General features: G+C 32.1%; 1 protein-coding gene across 1 annotated transcript; it reads right to left on the reverse strand.

The window, feature by feature from the left end:
* Positions 1–12,273: 12,273 nt before the first annotated feature.
* LOC111037044 lies at positions 12,274–12,651 on the reverse strand. Its single transcript, XM_022319398.1, has one exon. The coding sequence runs from the start codon at positions 12,649–12,651 to the stop codon at positions 12,274–12,276; it is 378 nt and encodes a 125-aa protein (XP_022175090.1).
* Between the last annotated feature and the right edge of the window lie 6,050 nt (positions 12,652–18,701).

The raw sequence follows: 18,701 nt of genomic DNA on the forward strand, positions 1-18,701 counted from the left end.
CATTAGATAACATTTTCAACAAACTTACATAAACAATGAGTAGGTACTTTACTATAATATAGGTAATACACAAATTACATTTGTTTTTAAGTTAAAACATTTATATTTAAATAAAAAAATTACACAATTTTTATTTGCCTTAGCATTTAGCAACTTACTAAATATTACAAAATCTAGTTACAACGTTACAAGCAAACATAGTAAATAGTCAAAAACATAATTATATTAAATGGTATACATATAATTTATATCTACTAATTGTTAGAAATGATGAATATAAAATGAATTCACACATTTAAACACTATATAATAATTATAATTTGTATTAAACAGAAGTATAAATAAATTATGTTAAATTAAAAACTATAAAATTAACTTTTATGTGTTTTGTGCTTATACTTTAATTTAGCTGCTTATTGAATAGGTAACATAATTAGGAATCATAAACATATGATAGATACTTTTTTAGTTTATTATACACTCTTGTCACTGTTTTTTTTTCATTTTATACAATTTTTATTACGATTTATATTTTATAGTATTACTATAAATTATGTCAAATTAAAATAATTCGACGGTTTTGATGCAATGATGCAAATTCATTAAGAATGTCATCAATGTTTAGACTTTTGGCTTCTAAATTTTCAATGGCTATCACACTCAAATTTGACATATGAAAATCCATATGAGAAATTTATTTTTGAGATAGTTTTTTACCCGTTTAAGACAAGAAAATGTTCTTTCACATCCAGCTGAGGAAACAGGAATTGTAATAGATATTAATCAAAGTCTATGCAGTTCTGAAAACGCAATTTGATACTCATTTAGAAAATCATATAAATTAAAAATATCATTTATTTTAGTTGTAAATTTATTTTCATAGTTTTTTAATGATTTAGGCAATATTTGTAACTCTGATTTTAAAGTCTCTATTTCACAATTATAGGACTGTGCGTCTGTGCTAAAGGCAATAATAATGAAACATTTAAAAATAATTTAGAATTAGGGTCTAATGAACTTATACCATTCAAAATATCTGAATTGTTATCAAATCTTTTTTCTAGCTCATTTATTACTTGATCTAAAATGCAATAATATATTTTAGAACGAAATTCGTTTTCAGTTGTTATATTTTGTTCTTTTTCTATATTACTTGTCTCGCATACATATTTTACCAAATAAGTAGGGATTTTTTTTACTCTTTTTTTTTTGTTTTTTCTGAAGAAGGTAAATCAATATTAAGTTTTTTAGAAAGCGTTTCTGCTTCATTAAACAATTTTGTATGAGGTATTTTATTTCTTAGATCATTTAAAAACTGTTTAGTTGTTTCAATTAATACCATAGCTTTAGTTATATCTGCTTTAACATCCTGCAAGTAAAAGTTAACTCCATGTATATGAGATAGCAAATTATTGAAAAATAATAATAAGTAATACACAAATTTAAAATTGATTCTTTTAAGTAAACTTTTGGCCTCTAGGTTACGGTCATTTTTACTTAATACTAATTGATTCAATAATAATAAAATAACTTCTATAGTATTTTTTATTGCTTTACAAGAGTGAATTTGAGATGACCACCTTGTGAGACATAAACGTTTTAGTTCTATAGGTTTAATATTAAGGACCTGCTTTTGTAATTCTATAAATTGAATATGAATATTAGAGCCAGAAACAAAAACATATAAATCTTGTACAAGAGTAAAAAATACATCAGCTTCTTCATTATTTTTGGCAATATCAACAAGGACTAAATTAAGTCTATGATTTGCGCAATGCATGTAATATGCTTGGGGAACTTCTTTTTTAAAAATTGTCTGAACACCATTAATATGACCTCGCATCACACTTGTACCATCATAAAATTGATAGATGGCAAATTGATAGATGTGTTTCTCACAGCATCCCGATTACGAGTTCTATTGGTGTAAAATACCGTATTAATAATTCTACTTTTACAAATTTAAAATGATTAATGTTTTTCGTCGTTTGCGTTACACATTATTATAATATTTAACGAAGTAATTACATTAAGTTTTTAAGCATTCAGCACTACTTACAGAAGTACAACTTGGTTAATAATTTCTCTATGATTTAGGTGCACATTATAACATAGTATTATAATTGTCAGTTTGTTGTGTTTTATAAAAAATTTTATGGTACTGTTCCTGTTAACGCCTGGCAATATAATACAATACAAACGATTAATCCTTTTTATGTTACAATTATTAAGTTAAACGCTTATATACAGTGATATTTTATTATTTTGTATGAGTTACAATAATTTACGTTTGAACAATGGTTTCACTGCATCTCTATGTATTTACGCACTAAATCGTGATGAATATTTTACGAAAATACAAATCAGATATCTAGTCCAATAAAAAATCGAATATGTCATGATATGAAAGGGGGCCGGGACAGATTTCCTGATTTTAATAGCGGTAGTGATAAGCTTTTGGCCGAAATGATAAGAGTGGTTGTTCTTTGGTATAACAGCGGTTACACAGTGACCAACTTGAGGTGGTGTTGCATAGCAAGTCGAGGGATATTTTCGATTTGCGGAGCGGAGCGACGGCGCCGAGGAGCGTAGTGACGAGTGCCGCTAACAAGGCATCACTGTAAAGTGTAAATTATTACTTATTGGTGGTGTCACTGCTGGATTTCTGGTATATTCTGGTACGAGTTGTGGTATATCGAGATATCAAAAAAAATTTTTCGCTTATCATAATCGGGAAATCTGTACCCGTCCCAATATGAAAGTATACGATGAGTAGGTGTTGTCGATAGTCTTAAGTGTATATTTTTTTGTATATTATTAAGGGTAGTTTCATCAGGCATTTTTTTCTAGTGAGTTGATTTTCCTAAAAGTCTTTAGTTCCCATTTACCTCTTTCTAGAATTGAGGTCTATTAAAGGTGTATAAAAGTCTAATACATTTCAAAGATAATCTTCAGATGGCATTATAATCTAGGAATTGGTAGTAAATAAACATTCAAAGTCTAAAGTTGAATATTTATAATAACGTAAAATAATAAGCGATAAATTAAATAGTAATACATTCCTAAAATGTACCTTCAATGAAACATTTTATTAGCCAAAAGTCTTGTATCTGACTGTAAATTAATACAGGTAAATATATCAGGTATCATATTTATGGTATGAATACGAAACCCAGGAATATTTAAATATTCTTCCGGTCCTCTAGGTTAATTTTTAATGCACGTTGTGGAAACCCAAGCACATTGTGTACATTTTGAAAAAACATTTAATTTTTTTTATTTGGCCCTTTTATACCCCCTATCTACACATGCACTGGGCAGAAATCAAGCAAAAACCAGCAGTGCATTAAGATTTTCGGATACGGCTATAAACACATAATACATAATTTTTTCTCTTATGATGGAGAATAATAGTTTCGGTGAAAAGGCAAAACGCCGAGTACAAATTTTAAACGTTTAATAACAACACACGGATTGCAATATATATATATATATATATTATTTACACATAATTGTATCATTACGTCAAACGAACTCCAGTTTCAATGTAACATTTTCATACCCTTCTACTTGATTGTTATAACACAATGTTCACTCTAATGCTGTGCTAGATACTGGTAGGGGGTTCAAATGCATCACCTTAAGAGCGTACACTCAGTGCCCCTGGCTAAATGTTGGTAGTAGAGATTATATTTTGAAAAAAACCGTAACAGTTTTCTGAAAAAATGACTTCAATGTTATTCAAGATTAATGCCATACTTATAGCACAGTGCATCAGAATGACATAGATTCATAATTCGTCATAATGATAAGGTAATTATTACTTTAATTATTACTTTTTATTCATGAAGCAAGTATTCAATTTAGATGAATTTATATTATAAAACTGTATGAGTTTATGATGTTTATAAGATGAACAAAATATAGTTGTCACTTCTTATAGTGTTCACTGGTTACGCGAATCAGCCGCTTAATGACACTGTTAAATCAGGAATTGTACACAATATCAACGATTGATGAATAATTAACATTATAACAAATATTTTTACGGAATACGGAGTTTCACTGATAAATTTCGTGTGGACGCCCGGGACTAGTCACAAAAATTAAAACAGTTACTATTTTCAAGAAAAATTTTTTTTAGTTATACATTTTCTATAATCTAATATTAGTAGAATACCGAATAATACGTTTAGATTAGAATTTTTAAAAGAGGACCAAAAGGTTATTGTAATGGACTTCTATCTTCGTAATATCCTTCCCAACATAATAAACTATGTTTGATTCCTTAATGAAAATAAAGAATTTATTAATACTTATTTATATACTTAAGGATACGTACTGTATTACGATTATTGTTATACAATACAATATCACCTATACGTGACTTGTACTAAACAACATAAAATAATTTAAAAATCTTTATTTCATATAACTAAGTTATAGTTTATAGCTAGGGAGTGGGAATACAATACCGATGTACGTTCCTATAAATAGTGTAATATTGTATTTCCAAATGTACATTTCTTATATTTTATCCCTACAGAATTGATATAATAAGAAATTATTGTATTTATTGAAAATTTTTACTTCAAGAAATAGTAGAAAAGGCTTTTCTTTTTCGTTGCCCCGTTGGTTATACTACCTTAAGCTACTCCAAGGTAAATGAACAATGTAAGTTCTAGTTAAGAATATAAGTTCCGGATTGCCATAGCGTAATATTTTTTTCAAAACAAAAGTAAATAATATGCTTTCAGTCGACACTTTTCATATAAATTCCGATTATAATAATACTTCAAATGTTCAATGAAATCATATTATTCAAAATTAACATTGATACATGTAAGTTCTCTTTCGGATAACTAAATTTAGGCCGCCACATGATGCTCATTAGTGTTGTGAAAAACATAATTATTTGAGAATATCGTCCTTAACTTTACTTAAAAACTCCAACAGTCAAAATTTGTGTATATGTATAATTTAAAGTTGAAACATGAAAATGGAGTGAGTGTTCTTTCAAAATCACACTATATTTATAATATAATATCCTTTGATATTTAATAAGGAAATCTAAAACTTGCTTACAATACAGTAGCAGATTGTAAATTAAAAATGTCAATTGAAAGTGGTGACTAAAGTTAATCATTAGGTTACAGTATTGTTAATCGTATTGAATTGTTTCCTGATTTATTATGATAGTTATAAAATGGTAAGTGGTAAATCAACAACTACAAATCATTTAATCTTACATAAATTAATATTAGACGCCTTTGTTTCTAGATCCCAAGTCGGCGTTATTTATACAGACTTTTCTAAAGCGTTTGACAAAGTAAACCATTCAATACTCATATCTAAACTTCATAACATGGGTATTCAGGACCCATTTCTGTCTTGGATTTCATCCTATATATCAAACAGGAAACAAATTATAAAGTATAAAAATTACAAATTTAATCCTTTCGTTATAACATCCGGTGTTCCTCATTGCTCTCACATATTATAATAAACATTTATTACATACGGTTAGGAAAGTCTCTATGATTTTAGGCTTTATTACTAGAAATTGCAAGGATTTCACTAATCCTGCTGTTTTTAAAACATTATACACTAGTTTAGTCGGTTCAAAATTAGAATATAACACTGTTGTTTGGTCGCCTTACTTAAATTATCAAAGTCAATGTTTAGATAATATTCAAAACCGTTTCCTACAATTTACGCCATCAAATGTAATTTAACTCGTATGCCTCATTCTCCTTATGAACCATAGCTACCGGTATTTACGGTATTACCGGTTATACGGTGATTGCCGAAAATGCCGTACCACGGTAATTACCGAAAAATAACATACCATGGTAATTACCAAATCACGGTATACCGGTATTCTGAAATATCGAAAATACCAGATACCGGTATTTATCGGTATACCAAAAATACCGCCAGCCCTAATTTAGTCAAGTACTCAAATGTCAATGACAACCATTAACCATTATAAAATATATTGTCAATTTGTCATTTGTCTTTATAGTTATTCGTTCTAATTACTATTTATAGTGGAAAAACAGCTTAAGGGTGGTATATTTGACTTCAAACGATATCACAGATCGTAGGTAGGTAGGTTTAGGCGTTAAGGCGCAGACCCCCGGGTGAAAGTTTCAACTTTCAATACAGCGGCATTGATGCATTGCGGCGGCCCATTGATATGCATTGGCGCATTGCCACCCTAACTTTTTGCATTTTTTTCATTTTGTATAGTTAATTCAACTAAACCATATAGTTGTGAAAACTTCGAAGATAAATAAACTAAACATTTTTACAGGTAAAAAAACTAAACGGTTTACCTAAATAAATTTAGTAACTACAACTAATTGTCCAGTTATGCCATATATAACTGTCATTTTTGGTTGGAGTAATTGTAAATTTAGTTATACCAACCAATATTTTTTTTCCGTGTACTGCTTATTATTTATTATTATTGTATTATTACTGTATTATTATTGTATTCTAATATTCAGTTACGAACTATGTTATTTTAAATTATTGTAATTGGATCGTCTGATCCGTTGAAATAAATAAATAAAATAAAAATTTTAGACGAAAAATTAGCAATGGTAATTAATTCAAGGCTGTCGTTCGACTCGATGACTTACTGGCTCAGTGTTTTTAAATAGTCGTACCTAGTGTCTGGTCAGGTCAGGTTAGGTTAGGTTAGATTAGGCTAACCTACCTTCGTTTCATTTGCACGCACCCTGAATATTATGTCGTACAAATTATTAAACGTTTTACGTGAAACCTAAAATATGATTTATCGTCTCCTGACTATCGTTAGGTACCATTCATCATATTAATATCATTATACTATAATATTCGTTTTGGTTTGTTACAATAATGTTATGGACCGGATTCTAGAGGACCGTTGGCTAAATCAAAAAAAAAACCATTTATTAAAAATGAACTAAAAAAAAAGTGAAGCAGTAGTTTTTTTACAAACTAGACTTTATGACAATAATGATATATAATTGGTATAATAAAAAATTTAAGTCAGTTCATTTTTAGCAATTTATCCATGGACGATTCAGTGTAAAAAATCGTTGAATATAACTTTACTCAAATTTCTTAAAAAATTGTTTGAAAACTCAAAATAAAAGGTACAACAGAATACCTCCTCAACACAGTAGATTTCTATTATTATGCATAGGCACACATAATTTATTTGAAGTCAAATTGCGAATTAAATTTGAAGATTTTTTGCATTCACAGAGCAATTGGATTTTTCTTAATGTACTGAAAATTACTGAGAAAGATAATGAAATTTAAGATGTGCTTTTGATGTTGAATAAGTCTCTGGAAAATTCAAAATTTGCTGTTGGAGATCCAGTGACTGTGGCTGATATTGCTTTGGCTGCTTCCATTTCGGCCTTTGAGGTATATTTTTAACGACTTTTTTTACACATCATATTGTTAAACACATGAGCACAAGTTTAAGACTCATTTTCTTATATTCTCCAGGCTGTCGAAGTTGATTTGACGAAGTTTACCAACATTTCTACATGGCTAGTAGAGTGCAAACAAGCATTGAAGGGTTACGATACAGCCAATCAAGGGGGAATAGATGAAGTCAAAATCATATTCGAAAAAAAGAAGGAGAAGGTTTTTTAGGAACATGCATAAAATAGTTTATTACGACAGTCAACGCACGTGTCAACGGTTTGTCCACTATTACTTCAAGGCAAACAATTGTGTCTGATTGACAAGCCAAAGAAAACACTTTTGTGAATTATCATAAATTACTTAAAACTAATGCAATTTATTATTTAACTATTCCGATAATAATGCTCTTCATGACTCGTGATTTTTAAGTACGCTCGAGAATAATGTCGCAACAATATCAATTATTTGGATAGTTAAATATTTTAACAATAATGTCGATTTACAAAACAGTTAACAATTAACACATAATATTCTGATAATTATCAACGTTTAAAATTATTGAATAAATTTACACTATAAATTGTATTTTAAGATGGATAATGTTTTAAATACGATCGTATATACATCTTGAAATAGTGGACTTTTTGTGGGAATAAATTCCAATATTTCTACAAAATGAACCCTCTGAATAGTGGACAAAATTTTAGCGACATGAAATTTGCAGTATTTAAAGATATCACTGTGTTATAACGACAAGACCATGACATTATCGTTTTAGTTTAGATAGTCACTATATGACTAACATTAAATCTCCAGTTTTTGGAAAGATATTCATCTTAAAATCATGCTCGTAAAACCGTAAGCAGTCTCTCAAATAATGCCCAAGATTACGTTACCCATCGAGCTATGTTTTCCGTGCCGACCGCTAGTTTTGTTTGTGTAAAATAGTTGACTGTAGTAGATATTAATCCTTTTATTGTTTTTGTCCTTAAGTTGTACTTTTATGTACAATAGTATATTATTATTTTGTACAAACTATAATAATCTACATTTGAACAATGATTACACAACTACTCACACGGTTTAATACTACAAAATATACGCACTGACTATTGATGACTATTTTACGAATTTACTAACTCAGATATTTAGTCTAACAAAAAATTCGAATGATCCATAGTATTATGACATTACTTTTTGTATAATATTTTGTTTTTTTTTTAAATTTTATTTAACGTAAAAACATCGGTTACTAGGTCATTAGTTCTAGTCACCTGGCAGGCGAGATGGCTTGCCACCAGGAAGGCGGCCTGGACGCACCGCGTCATCCCTGACTTGGGAGGATGGCTAGGAAGGACTGTCCCGTGGGTGCCTCTGACGTTCCACATGACACAGGCACTCACGGGCCACGGCTGTTTCAAATGGTACCTCCATCGCATGAACAGGGCCGCCAGCCCTCGTTGCTGGCAGTGTTAGGGCGAATCAGACACCATTGAACACACTCTGTTCGATTGCCCCCATTGGGACGGCTTTCGTGAAGCCCTGAGCGCCAGGATTGGCCATCGACCGAGCACTGACGACGTTCCGGACATCATTTGCGGACCGGTGTTCGAGCTCTTGCCCGCGTCCGCTCACTGGAAGGATGCGATCCTGAGAGAAGCCGAAGAGCGGTTCAGGATATTCTACGGCATGGTGGAAAACATCCTTTCAGTCAAGGAAGAAGAAGAACGAGTGCGACAGGCTGTGAACTGACGGAATTCAGCATAGAATATTGTTAGCTGAAAATTGATTTGTAACCTAAGGCAATTAGGGAGAGCAGAGCTCCGCCGTTATGTTATATATATATAGTCCAATTTTGTTTGTAATAGCAGTGAGTGGGGGATTGGCCCTTCGTTGTTAATTGTTGTGTGTTTTTGTTTTTGATAATAAATGATGGGGGCTGGAGGAAAAGTAATGGCACCATAGTTCCTTCTCCAGTCCTCGATATCATAAAAAAAAAAAGGCCATTTGTTCTTAATATACATTTGTTTTGTGTTTCAGTTACATTTAATTTGGCTTTTAATGGGCATCAATTAGGTTGTATAAATAATTTCCTTTAGGAAGTTAATGATGTTGTTGTTTGATAGGAGATCTAATTGTAAGGCTTCACTTAACTGGTATAGTGGTATGGTATGTAGTGTTTGATTCTTGAGTCTGCGAACATTAAATATTCAGTTAGTTTGACGGTGACTCTACACCGCACGATTCACAGGTGGGAGGGTCTTTACTCGCCATGAGGTGAATATGCGTGTTACTAGGGTGGGCCCAATTCGAACGTGATTCAAAATGGTTTCATCTTTCTTGTTTAGGATTGGGTTTTTCCATACTTGGGTATTATTTTTTTATTGTGTTTCATATAGTGTTTGGTATTGTCCAGTGATTTTTTCATTTTTGGTTTAGAATCTTTTGGATAAGTTTTTTTAAATCTAAAAATTTGCTTAGGTTTAGAGTTTGAGTGCTGTAGATTTGGCTGCTTTAGATGCTTCTTAATCTTCTAATTCGTTTCTGTCTATTCCACTGTGTAAGGACAATGGACATCCATAGAAAATATATCACTTTCCCCTTTTGGCGTGTTTCGTACGTATTTTCTTGAATAAGTTTAGATATATCTGTTGGATTATTCATGCCTGTTAAGCTACTGAGAGAGTATCATTGTTTTTCATCGTATTTTGTGCTGCTTTGTATATATGTAATGCTTCAGCTGTATAAATTGAGCATTCTGTAGGGAGTTCGTAGGTAGTTTCCTATCACTATAGATATCCCAACGTTATAGTTTAGTTTGGACGCATCGGTGTAAATGTGTTTGTAGTTAAGGTATTTTTGCAGTGTATTTTTATTTATTTATTTATTTATTTATTTATTTATTATAATAGTAAACGTGTAACGTAACAAAAATACCTCCTGATAATGAATAGTCTGGTATATGAAATACGCCGGGTGTATAGTACACCTAAGATCCACCGCACCACCACCCGCACGCCCCACCACCTCTGTTCACAATCACATCGCAGGTGACACCTTAATCACAATACCTAATTATTCTAACCAATGTTAGAATTATACTTTTTCCCACCACCCGTTACAGCGGCGGCGACCGGCTACTGCCAGCCCGTGTTCTTTTTTTCCTTCTCTTCGCTTGCTGCTGCCGAACGAACAAGTTCACATATTTTTTTATTAAGCTGTTATATTTGTGGGCGATGGAGTAGCAACAGCTGAAATCCTCCCCGGCAATGTCCGCGGAAAGACGGGTGATACTCAAAAAGGATAATCAGACACCGACGGGTGTTTGATCCCTTTAAAGGTATGTGTGTATTGGTAAAATAAAAATTGTACATAATATCTGGCTGGTAAACATTTTTATTTCTTATTATTATTATCATTGTATATATTATATTTCTCCGTGTTGACTGGTAACCGTCCAGTGGAGCCATTGGGGTCTAGGCATGGTTATTATACATATTTTATTATTATACTATAAGTATCTGTTGTGTCTCGTCGTTTGCTCGTTGTGTAAATTATTTTTATTATGTCCGAGTTATACGCCCTGTTGAGCTTTCTCAGCATCAACTTCACAATATATCATTTTTCTCACATAACTTCTGTGTCTTGAGTTATTATTATTATTATTAGTATTACCCTCATTATTAATTCTTCCTGGTGTATGCATTTATTATAATGAACAATCAAATCCACGGTGCTCCGGCCTATCAAAGTCTCGGCTCGTGGTTGGCGACCTTGCTCAAAAGCGGCGGTCGACCACGGGGGCAGTTCAATTAAACAGTTTTTTGGATCGGACCACGATCGAACTGTCACAAACGCGATAGTCCCTTGACATTTATATAACATTAATAATTAACAAGATTATAATACACTATTACATACATAATATTAACAGATAATTATGTAATACAAAATAATTACACACAAGAAGATGTTTAGATGTTATTGGATCCATTAGCTAGTGTCATCATACGCAAAATGGGTTCATTATATAAGTAATTTGTCGCACAGAACGGGACCCGGAAAGGAGAAAAGTAGCGCAAATTAGCACCGGGAACATTAAAATTAACCCTCCCTAACATATCTGGAGCGTCAACTTCTCCACTCAAGAGTTTCGATAAGAAAACCAAATTAGTATTTTTTCTTCTAGCACTCAACGTCTCCATTTTTAATTTCACTAGAACTGGTGCATAATCATGTGGAAGGCAGTCAATACGAAGTACAAAAGAAGCAAATTTTAAGAATTTACGCTGAACACGCTCGATTTAGAAAGAGTCACTTAAATTCTGAGTGTAACAGATCACTACCCCGTATTCAAGGTGGGATCGTACAAATGCACAATAAAGTGCTTTCAAAGAACTACACATATTGAACTCAGATGAAATTCTTATTATGAAACCAAGCATTTTTAAGGCTTTGCACGTGATTTTTTCATTATGGAGATTAAAACTTAAAGTCCGGTCAAATGTGACACCTAGATCAACTACATGGCTACCAGAGAAACTTAAACTAGTACCATCAACTAGATAAACGTGCCGAATAGGGCTATGAGAACGCGTGAAAGACATATAATGACACTTGGGAATACAGATCTCTAAACCAAGCTGTCTAGACCAAATTACCAGAGCATTAAGTTCACTTCGGAGTAGATCGCAATCACGAAAGGAATCAATGCGAAGGAATAATTTTATGTCATCTGCAAATACGAGAAATCGGCAATTCTTTAATACGGAGCTGATGCCGTTAATGATTAGAGCGAACAATACAGGGGATAAGTGACCACCTTGCGGCACACCTGACGTAATGTTAACCATACTTGAACACACACCATTTAATTTTAGGAAATTTTTTTCTACCCGTTACATAAGACTCAAACCATGATATGAGCGGTTCACCGAAACCGGTTGTACGGAGTACTTCTAACAAGGCTTTATGACTTACACGATCAAAAGCCTTGGCGAAGTCAGTGTAAATCACATCAACTTGAGAGCGATTACTAAAGGCATCAATTACATAGCTGGTGAAGATAGCGTCACAGTTTGTAGTAGAACGGCCAGAACGAAAACTATGTTGTTCATCCATAAGAACGTGATTAAAAAGACTTTTGAATCGATTGTAGAACAAGGGATTCAAAAAGCTTAGCAATGTGGCAAATTTTGGAGATTGGTCGATAGTTGGAGACATTAGACTTGTCACCAGCTTTGAAAATGGGCGAGACTGAACTTACTTTCCATATATCCGGAAAAAAACCTTCACTAAGAGATTTATTGAAAATGAGAAGTATAACATAAGACCGACCTTAGGTCAAGTGGGTTCAAGGTAGATTTAAAAAGAGCATGGGCTTTCTTTTTACGGATGACTAGGCGTTTTAAATCACTTGTAAACCACGGCGGATACGTAGACTTTTTTTATTTTACTAATGGAACAAAGTTGGACACACAGTAATTAAGAGCATGAGATAGAGCAAAAGCTGCCTCATTAGTATTTAACGCAGAAATAGAGTCACGCCAATTATAACTTAACAAAAAAGTTGTAACTTTTACAAAATCTGTCCTAATGAAGTCTGGAAAATAGTGCGAAGCATCGCAAGTAGGAATATTTTAGGAACTGACAATACCAAAAACAAGGAAAGGGTGATAGCTATCCTCGGGAACAACAAGGATATCCGATATTTTTATAAAGATTATTACGTTCACTGCTAAAGACTAAATCTAATAAGGTATCATTAGTATTTATTATTTCATTCAATTGGAAGAAGTTGAGAAAGGCAAAGGATTCAGGGATACAAGAAATACGCGCACCTGATAGGGAGGAATAGATAAGACCCGTTTCATCATTTGACCATAGTACATCTGAAAGATTAAAGTCACCACAGACAATAAAAACACAAACATTATTATTCGAAACGATACTCTCAAGTTCCGAAGTAAATGACTCATAAACACCAACAGGTGAGATAGGAGGGAAGTAGACACCACAGATAATATACGAGATTGAGTTAAAATATATTTTTATGAAAACCTACTCAGCCCCCATAAATTGGGGGACAGGTATTTCCAACGCACTAACATCGTTGTTCACTGCTATGAGAACACCGCCACCCCTATTATGGACACTAGTAGTACAGGACCTATCACATCTAAACACATTATAATTGATTAACCCAAGTTCGCTAGAAAAAATACTATCATTGAGCTATGTTTCAGTAAGAATAACTAATATAAAATTAAATATAGCTACATTAACATTCACGGTAGGAATCTTAGTTCGGAGACCACGGCAATTTTGGTAAAAACCAAAAAAAAGTGAGTCTAAAGGACAATTGGTACTAGAGCCGAAAGAAACACTAGATACATTTACATTAGAAAACACATTGTTTACAATAGGTGAACAGTTACTGGCAGAGACGACACAACCCGGAACTAGTTTTTTGGCGCAGAAGGCACCATAATCTTCTCAGGCAGCAGTCTTCCCCAGAAACGTTTGATAATGATCCCTTCAGGCCAAAAAGTTAGTTGAAGCACATCATCCAGTAGAACAATATTGGCAGCCGGATATGGAAGGAAGCATAAGATGGGTAAGTGGTGACCATCTGGGTGACAGTCACATCCATTTTATTAGTGAAAAGTTCATTCATTACTTGAGCAGAAGTAACGAAGTTTTTTAAGATGTCTCTAAACATTTTGGGGCTTGTGCTTTCTTTTTTGAATTCTGAGATTTCTAGTTTTATATCAATGTGCATTTTCCAACGGGGAATGTTTTGGGATTTTTTTACTAGGTGTTTTATGTCTATTTGACATTCTTCAGCTTCTTTTATGATTTGTGCTAGGTATTTGTTTGAAGGGTTTTCAAACTTTATTAGAGATCTGGCTGTATAGAGAAATGTATTATACTTTCTTCTAGCTAAGTTTTTCAAACTTTTGATAGGTCTGGATTTGAAGCACCCTGACTTTTATTACCATCATGGTTACCAATAATATTGTTGATTTTGTACAAAAAAAATATTATCTAATAATGTGTTTTATTGGTTCATCGACATCATTATTTTCTACTTTCACATGTTGATTATTTTAACATTAAATCCTGAAAAATATTAACTTTTTCCAAAATGTCCATTTATGAAAAATTTGAAAAATTTAAAGCACACTCATTTGTTGCATTGTATAAAATATGAATACATAATAATATAATTTGTAGATTCAAATTATTAATATAAAAATTAAAAATTAAGGTAGCCATTATAATAACAAATGTTGATTTTATCAATAACCATAATATGGATGAAATAATAAGTTTCCGTTCTATTCGTTTTTTTTTATTTGGGTCAACCAAATCATGTTTTAATGTTGTATGGTATTGTCTAGTAATAGTTTAATCAGTGTTTCTATGGTTACCAATTTCACTAGCATTCTTTAACTTTTATAGACTATGACTAATTATTAAGTACTCATTATTTCTCATTAAACTTCATTCAAGTTTTCTTAGTTGAAAATAAAATAAACTCGGCGGTTTTAAATTATAAACATTAATAAACGTTCCTTTTTACTTTCTAATTTAACCTTTTCATATAATTGAACAACAAATTGTATTGATATTTTTTGCAACGGTGTTGACTTTGCGCATAATATTTGTTTGCGAAATTGTGATTATGATAGTTCGTTTTTCTACACTTCCTTATCACAAAGGCAAACGATATTTATATTATTATTATTATTATTATTATACTTTACACTTTAGAGTTTAGTCATAATACTTTAAAGTCACGACCAATCCATCGTCTTAAAGTAATGATTTTTTTATACATAAATTCCCTTGAACACTTTTACGGATGATGGTGTATTCTGTACGGTGTAAATGTGCTCGAAACTTTCCATACCTATAGTTCTCCACGTCTAGCTCTTCTATATGATAAATTCTGGAAATCCGACACAATATGTAATTCTCTAAAAGAGAGATTTTGAAATGTCCGGGTAGTTACAATATCTTTACTGTGTTTAGTAGTACACTTTATGAACCCGTTCTGGCTTTCATCGTCGTGGTAAGTAGTACCATTGTTGGTATTATGTATATATATATAACAAAATAAAATAAAAAATACTGGATGATTTTGTCGTCCAACAGTCCGTATCGTTTGACAATTTTTTGTTCGTTTTACTGTCATAGGAATTCTAGCCATGTTGTAATAATTAATTAATGAATATTAACCCGTTATTGGTCACGTGGGGAGGGATTCTCGCCCCACGATATTATTTTGGACACCACTGTATTTCACATCGCTTATTGCCTAGTAAGTAGTAGTTATGCTATACGTTTTCGGATAAATAAAAATTGTACGGGCCGGATTATATAATAATAATATACGAGTCCGGGCACCAAACTCCTTTTTTTTACGCCACTAACACCTAGGTCTATAAAATATATTATGGAGGACTAGCTGGGTGTGTAGTGGTGTAATAGCTCGAACAGCAGTGGTCGGGATTGCCGGGCAAATACTGTCGAGCTATGTAGTGTATGTTGTGGCTTATGTGTATTTGTATATTAATGTGTGTATGTATGTAGATGTGTGTACAATTAAACAAAGAATAATAAAAATGGTAACAAGGTTTCTGGTAATAACTAGTGGCTGTATAATACAAATCTAAATAATACTGATACAAATATATAGAAAATCACAGCAACACAGTAGGTATTAAAATATAATATAAATAATCAATCAAAGCCCTTATGGCTATAATGGTATATATAACTTAGTGCACGGCTCTTATAGCCAGTAGCATGTATTATAATAATTAAAGGATGATAATGATTATACGGCCCTTATGGCACGACAAAATAATAATATAAAATATAAAGATAATATGCGGCCCTTTTGGAACGATACTATAACGATTACAAAATATCTGTGGCCCTCATGGCTCACAAGATTTAAATGTATAATAAATAAACAATAACAAAAAAACTTACAATTTGTGGAGCGCAGACTGGCCAACTGGTCCTATGCTACAAAACTATAAAATAAATACAAGAAAATAATAATAGACAATAGTTAGGTAACAATAATATAAATATCTGCGGCCTTTATGGCTTACAATAATAAATAATAGCAAAAATAATGCCTTTGGCGATTAGCACCAAAAAAACATTAATAATAAATTAAAAACACCGGCGATTCGCGCGCGGCAAAAAGGATATAATATAAAAAAAAACAACACTTTAATTATTCGACTTTTTACAATATTATTAAAAGTAATATTTTTTTTGGTGTGCGTTGAAACGGTCGGAACAACGTACGGGCAGCGACAAAATCACGGCGGCCGTGTTAAATAATATTTGCGTAGACGGCGCGGCGGCGGGCGATAACGTTTAATCTGCATATTATATAACTCACAAGACACATTCAATACAAAAATAAAACAATACAAATAACGTGATATGTGTGTGTGAGACCAGCTGTTCCTCCGTGACTAGTGATAATTACCTTCTTATTTTACTTGCTACCTACTATGTTGCGGCGGCAACAAAAATAATTTGAAAAAAATATTGAAAATATTTTGTTTAGGAAATATAAATGCCAAAATATATATAGTTTGTAAGTGCTCATAACAGAATAGTTAATACGAATTACATAAGAAATGTGTTTTGGTTGTTTAGAACATATTATTGTTATGATTTATGACACATTAAGAAAATGAGAGAACTTCTTGACACTCGACTAAAGGAGTACAACAAAAATACGCGATCAACAACGGGTTAATTGATAAACCTTGATGAGTTTTCCCGTTTAAATTATGTCAATCGAAACATTTAACGAGCCAACATTTTAATATTTCGATATCTATATTCTGTTATTTTTCCATCATGTTATTTCAGACTAGTGAACTACGTGCTTATATAGAACATAATATTTCATATTAAGAACTTTGTGCAATTTTGCAGCTCGCAGCGTGTCCTCTTCTGTACTGGTTTTTCATCGAAGACAATGATAATTTTAACTTGTCGCTGACATTTCCGTCATGACCGCCGCGGCGTACTGAATTAAACGTATTTTAGTTAGGTATTTTATTATGATATAAGATTGTTGTTTCCCTCAGGGGATGCACTAAAATGCAGCGTGTCAAACGGACCTGGGTCCCCGAGCTCGACGAGGTTGGTGATCGAGTTTGGACTTGACAGACCCATCTCATTAAAATTAATTTTGTTAGGCAGCAGCAATGGTGCATCTAAAATGTTCTCATGAGGGCCCCTTAGAAAATAATAATACAATGAGCATTGAACAATATTGTTGACATCAGCGTCGCCCAACAATAACCACAATGGATTAAAATTTTTTTTATTACTGATTGACCTGCGTCTTGAAGTTTCGATGTTACACTGTTATAGATAAATATGAATTTAGAACATAATTTTTTTTGTAGACTTAAATAATAACTCAAATTTAACTCGAATTTCAGATTATTTTTATATGAATTTAAATTATAAGTGTTAATAACGTCTAGGACCTAAGTCTATAACTTGTAAACAGCAGTATATTATTTTAATACAACGGCTGCAGTATTATGATGTAATTAGTCAAGTACGTATTGTCGATAATGTTGAGTGCACATTTTTTTTATGTAATATTAAGTGTAGTTGCCTTCGGCATTATTCTTGTGAGTTGTTTTTCCTAAATGTCTTTAGTTCTGTTGTAGCTATTGGTATAGAATTGTGGTCTGCTACACTGCTACAGGTGTATACAAGTCTAAACAATTTTAAATATAATCTTCATAATATTGTTTAAGAATTGATGGTAAATAAACATTCAGAGCCTACAATTTAATATTTATTATCTCATAAAACAGTAAGTAATAAACCAAATAGTGATACCACAAAATGCACCTTCAACAACTTTTTAGAATCATATTTATTTTATGGCCAGAACATATCCATCCGGTTCTCAATTGTTATCATTTAAGTTATGATTTGACCATAATTGAAGAAACCCAAGCATATGAGTGGATCGAGCAAAATTTTTTTTTTTAGACCTCCAATGGATAATATACCCCTACCCCACGTGCCCTCGGCATAAGGCGAGCAAAAAGCAGTGCATTAATACTACTAAATACGTAATATATCATTTTTCTCTTATAATGGAGAATAATGGTATAGCGGAAACAAGGTGAAACGTAAAGTAAAAAATTATAATTATATAAAATTAATAATTCTAGAGTGCTGATAGATGTTTTCTGAATATATTA

The sequence above is a fragment of the Myzus persicae genome, unplaced genomic scaffold (genome assembly GCF_001856785.1).
Source record: "Myzus persicae strain clone G006 unplaced genomic scaffold, MPER_G0061.0, whole genome shotgun sequence".
NCBI lineage: Eukaryota > Metazoa > Arthropoda > Insecta > Hemiptera > Aphididae > Myzus > Myzus persicae.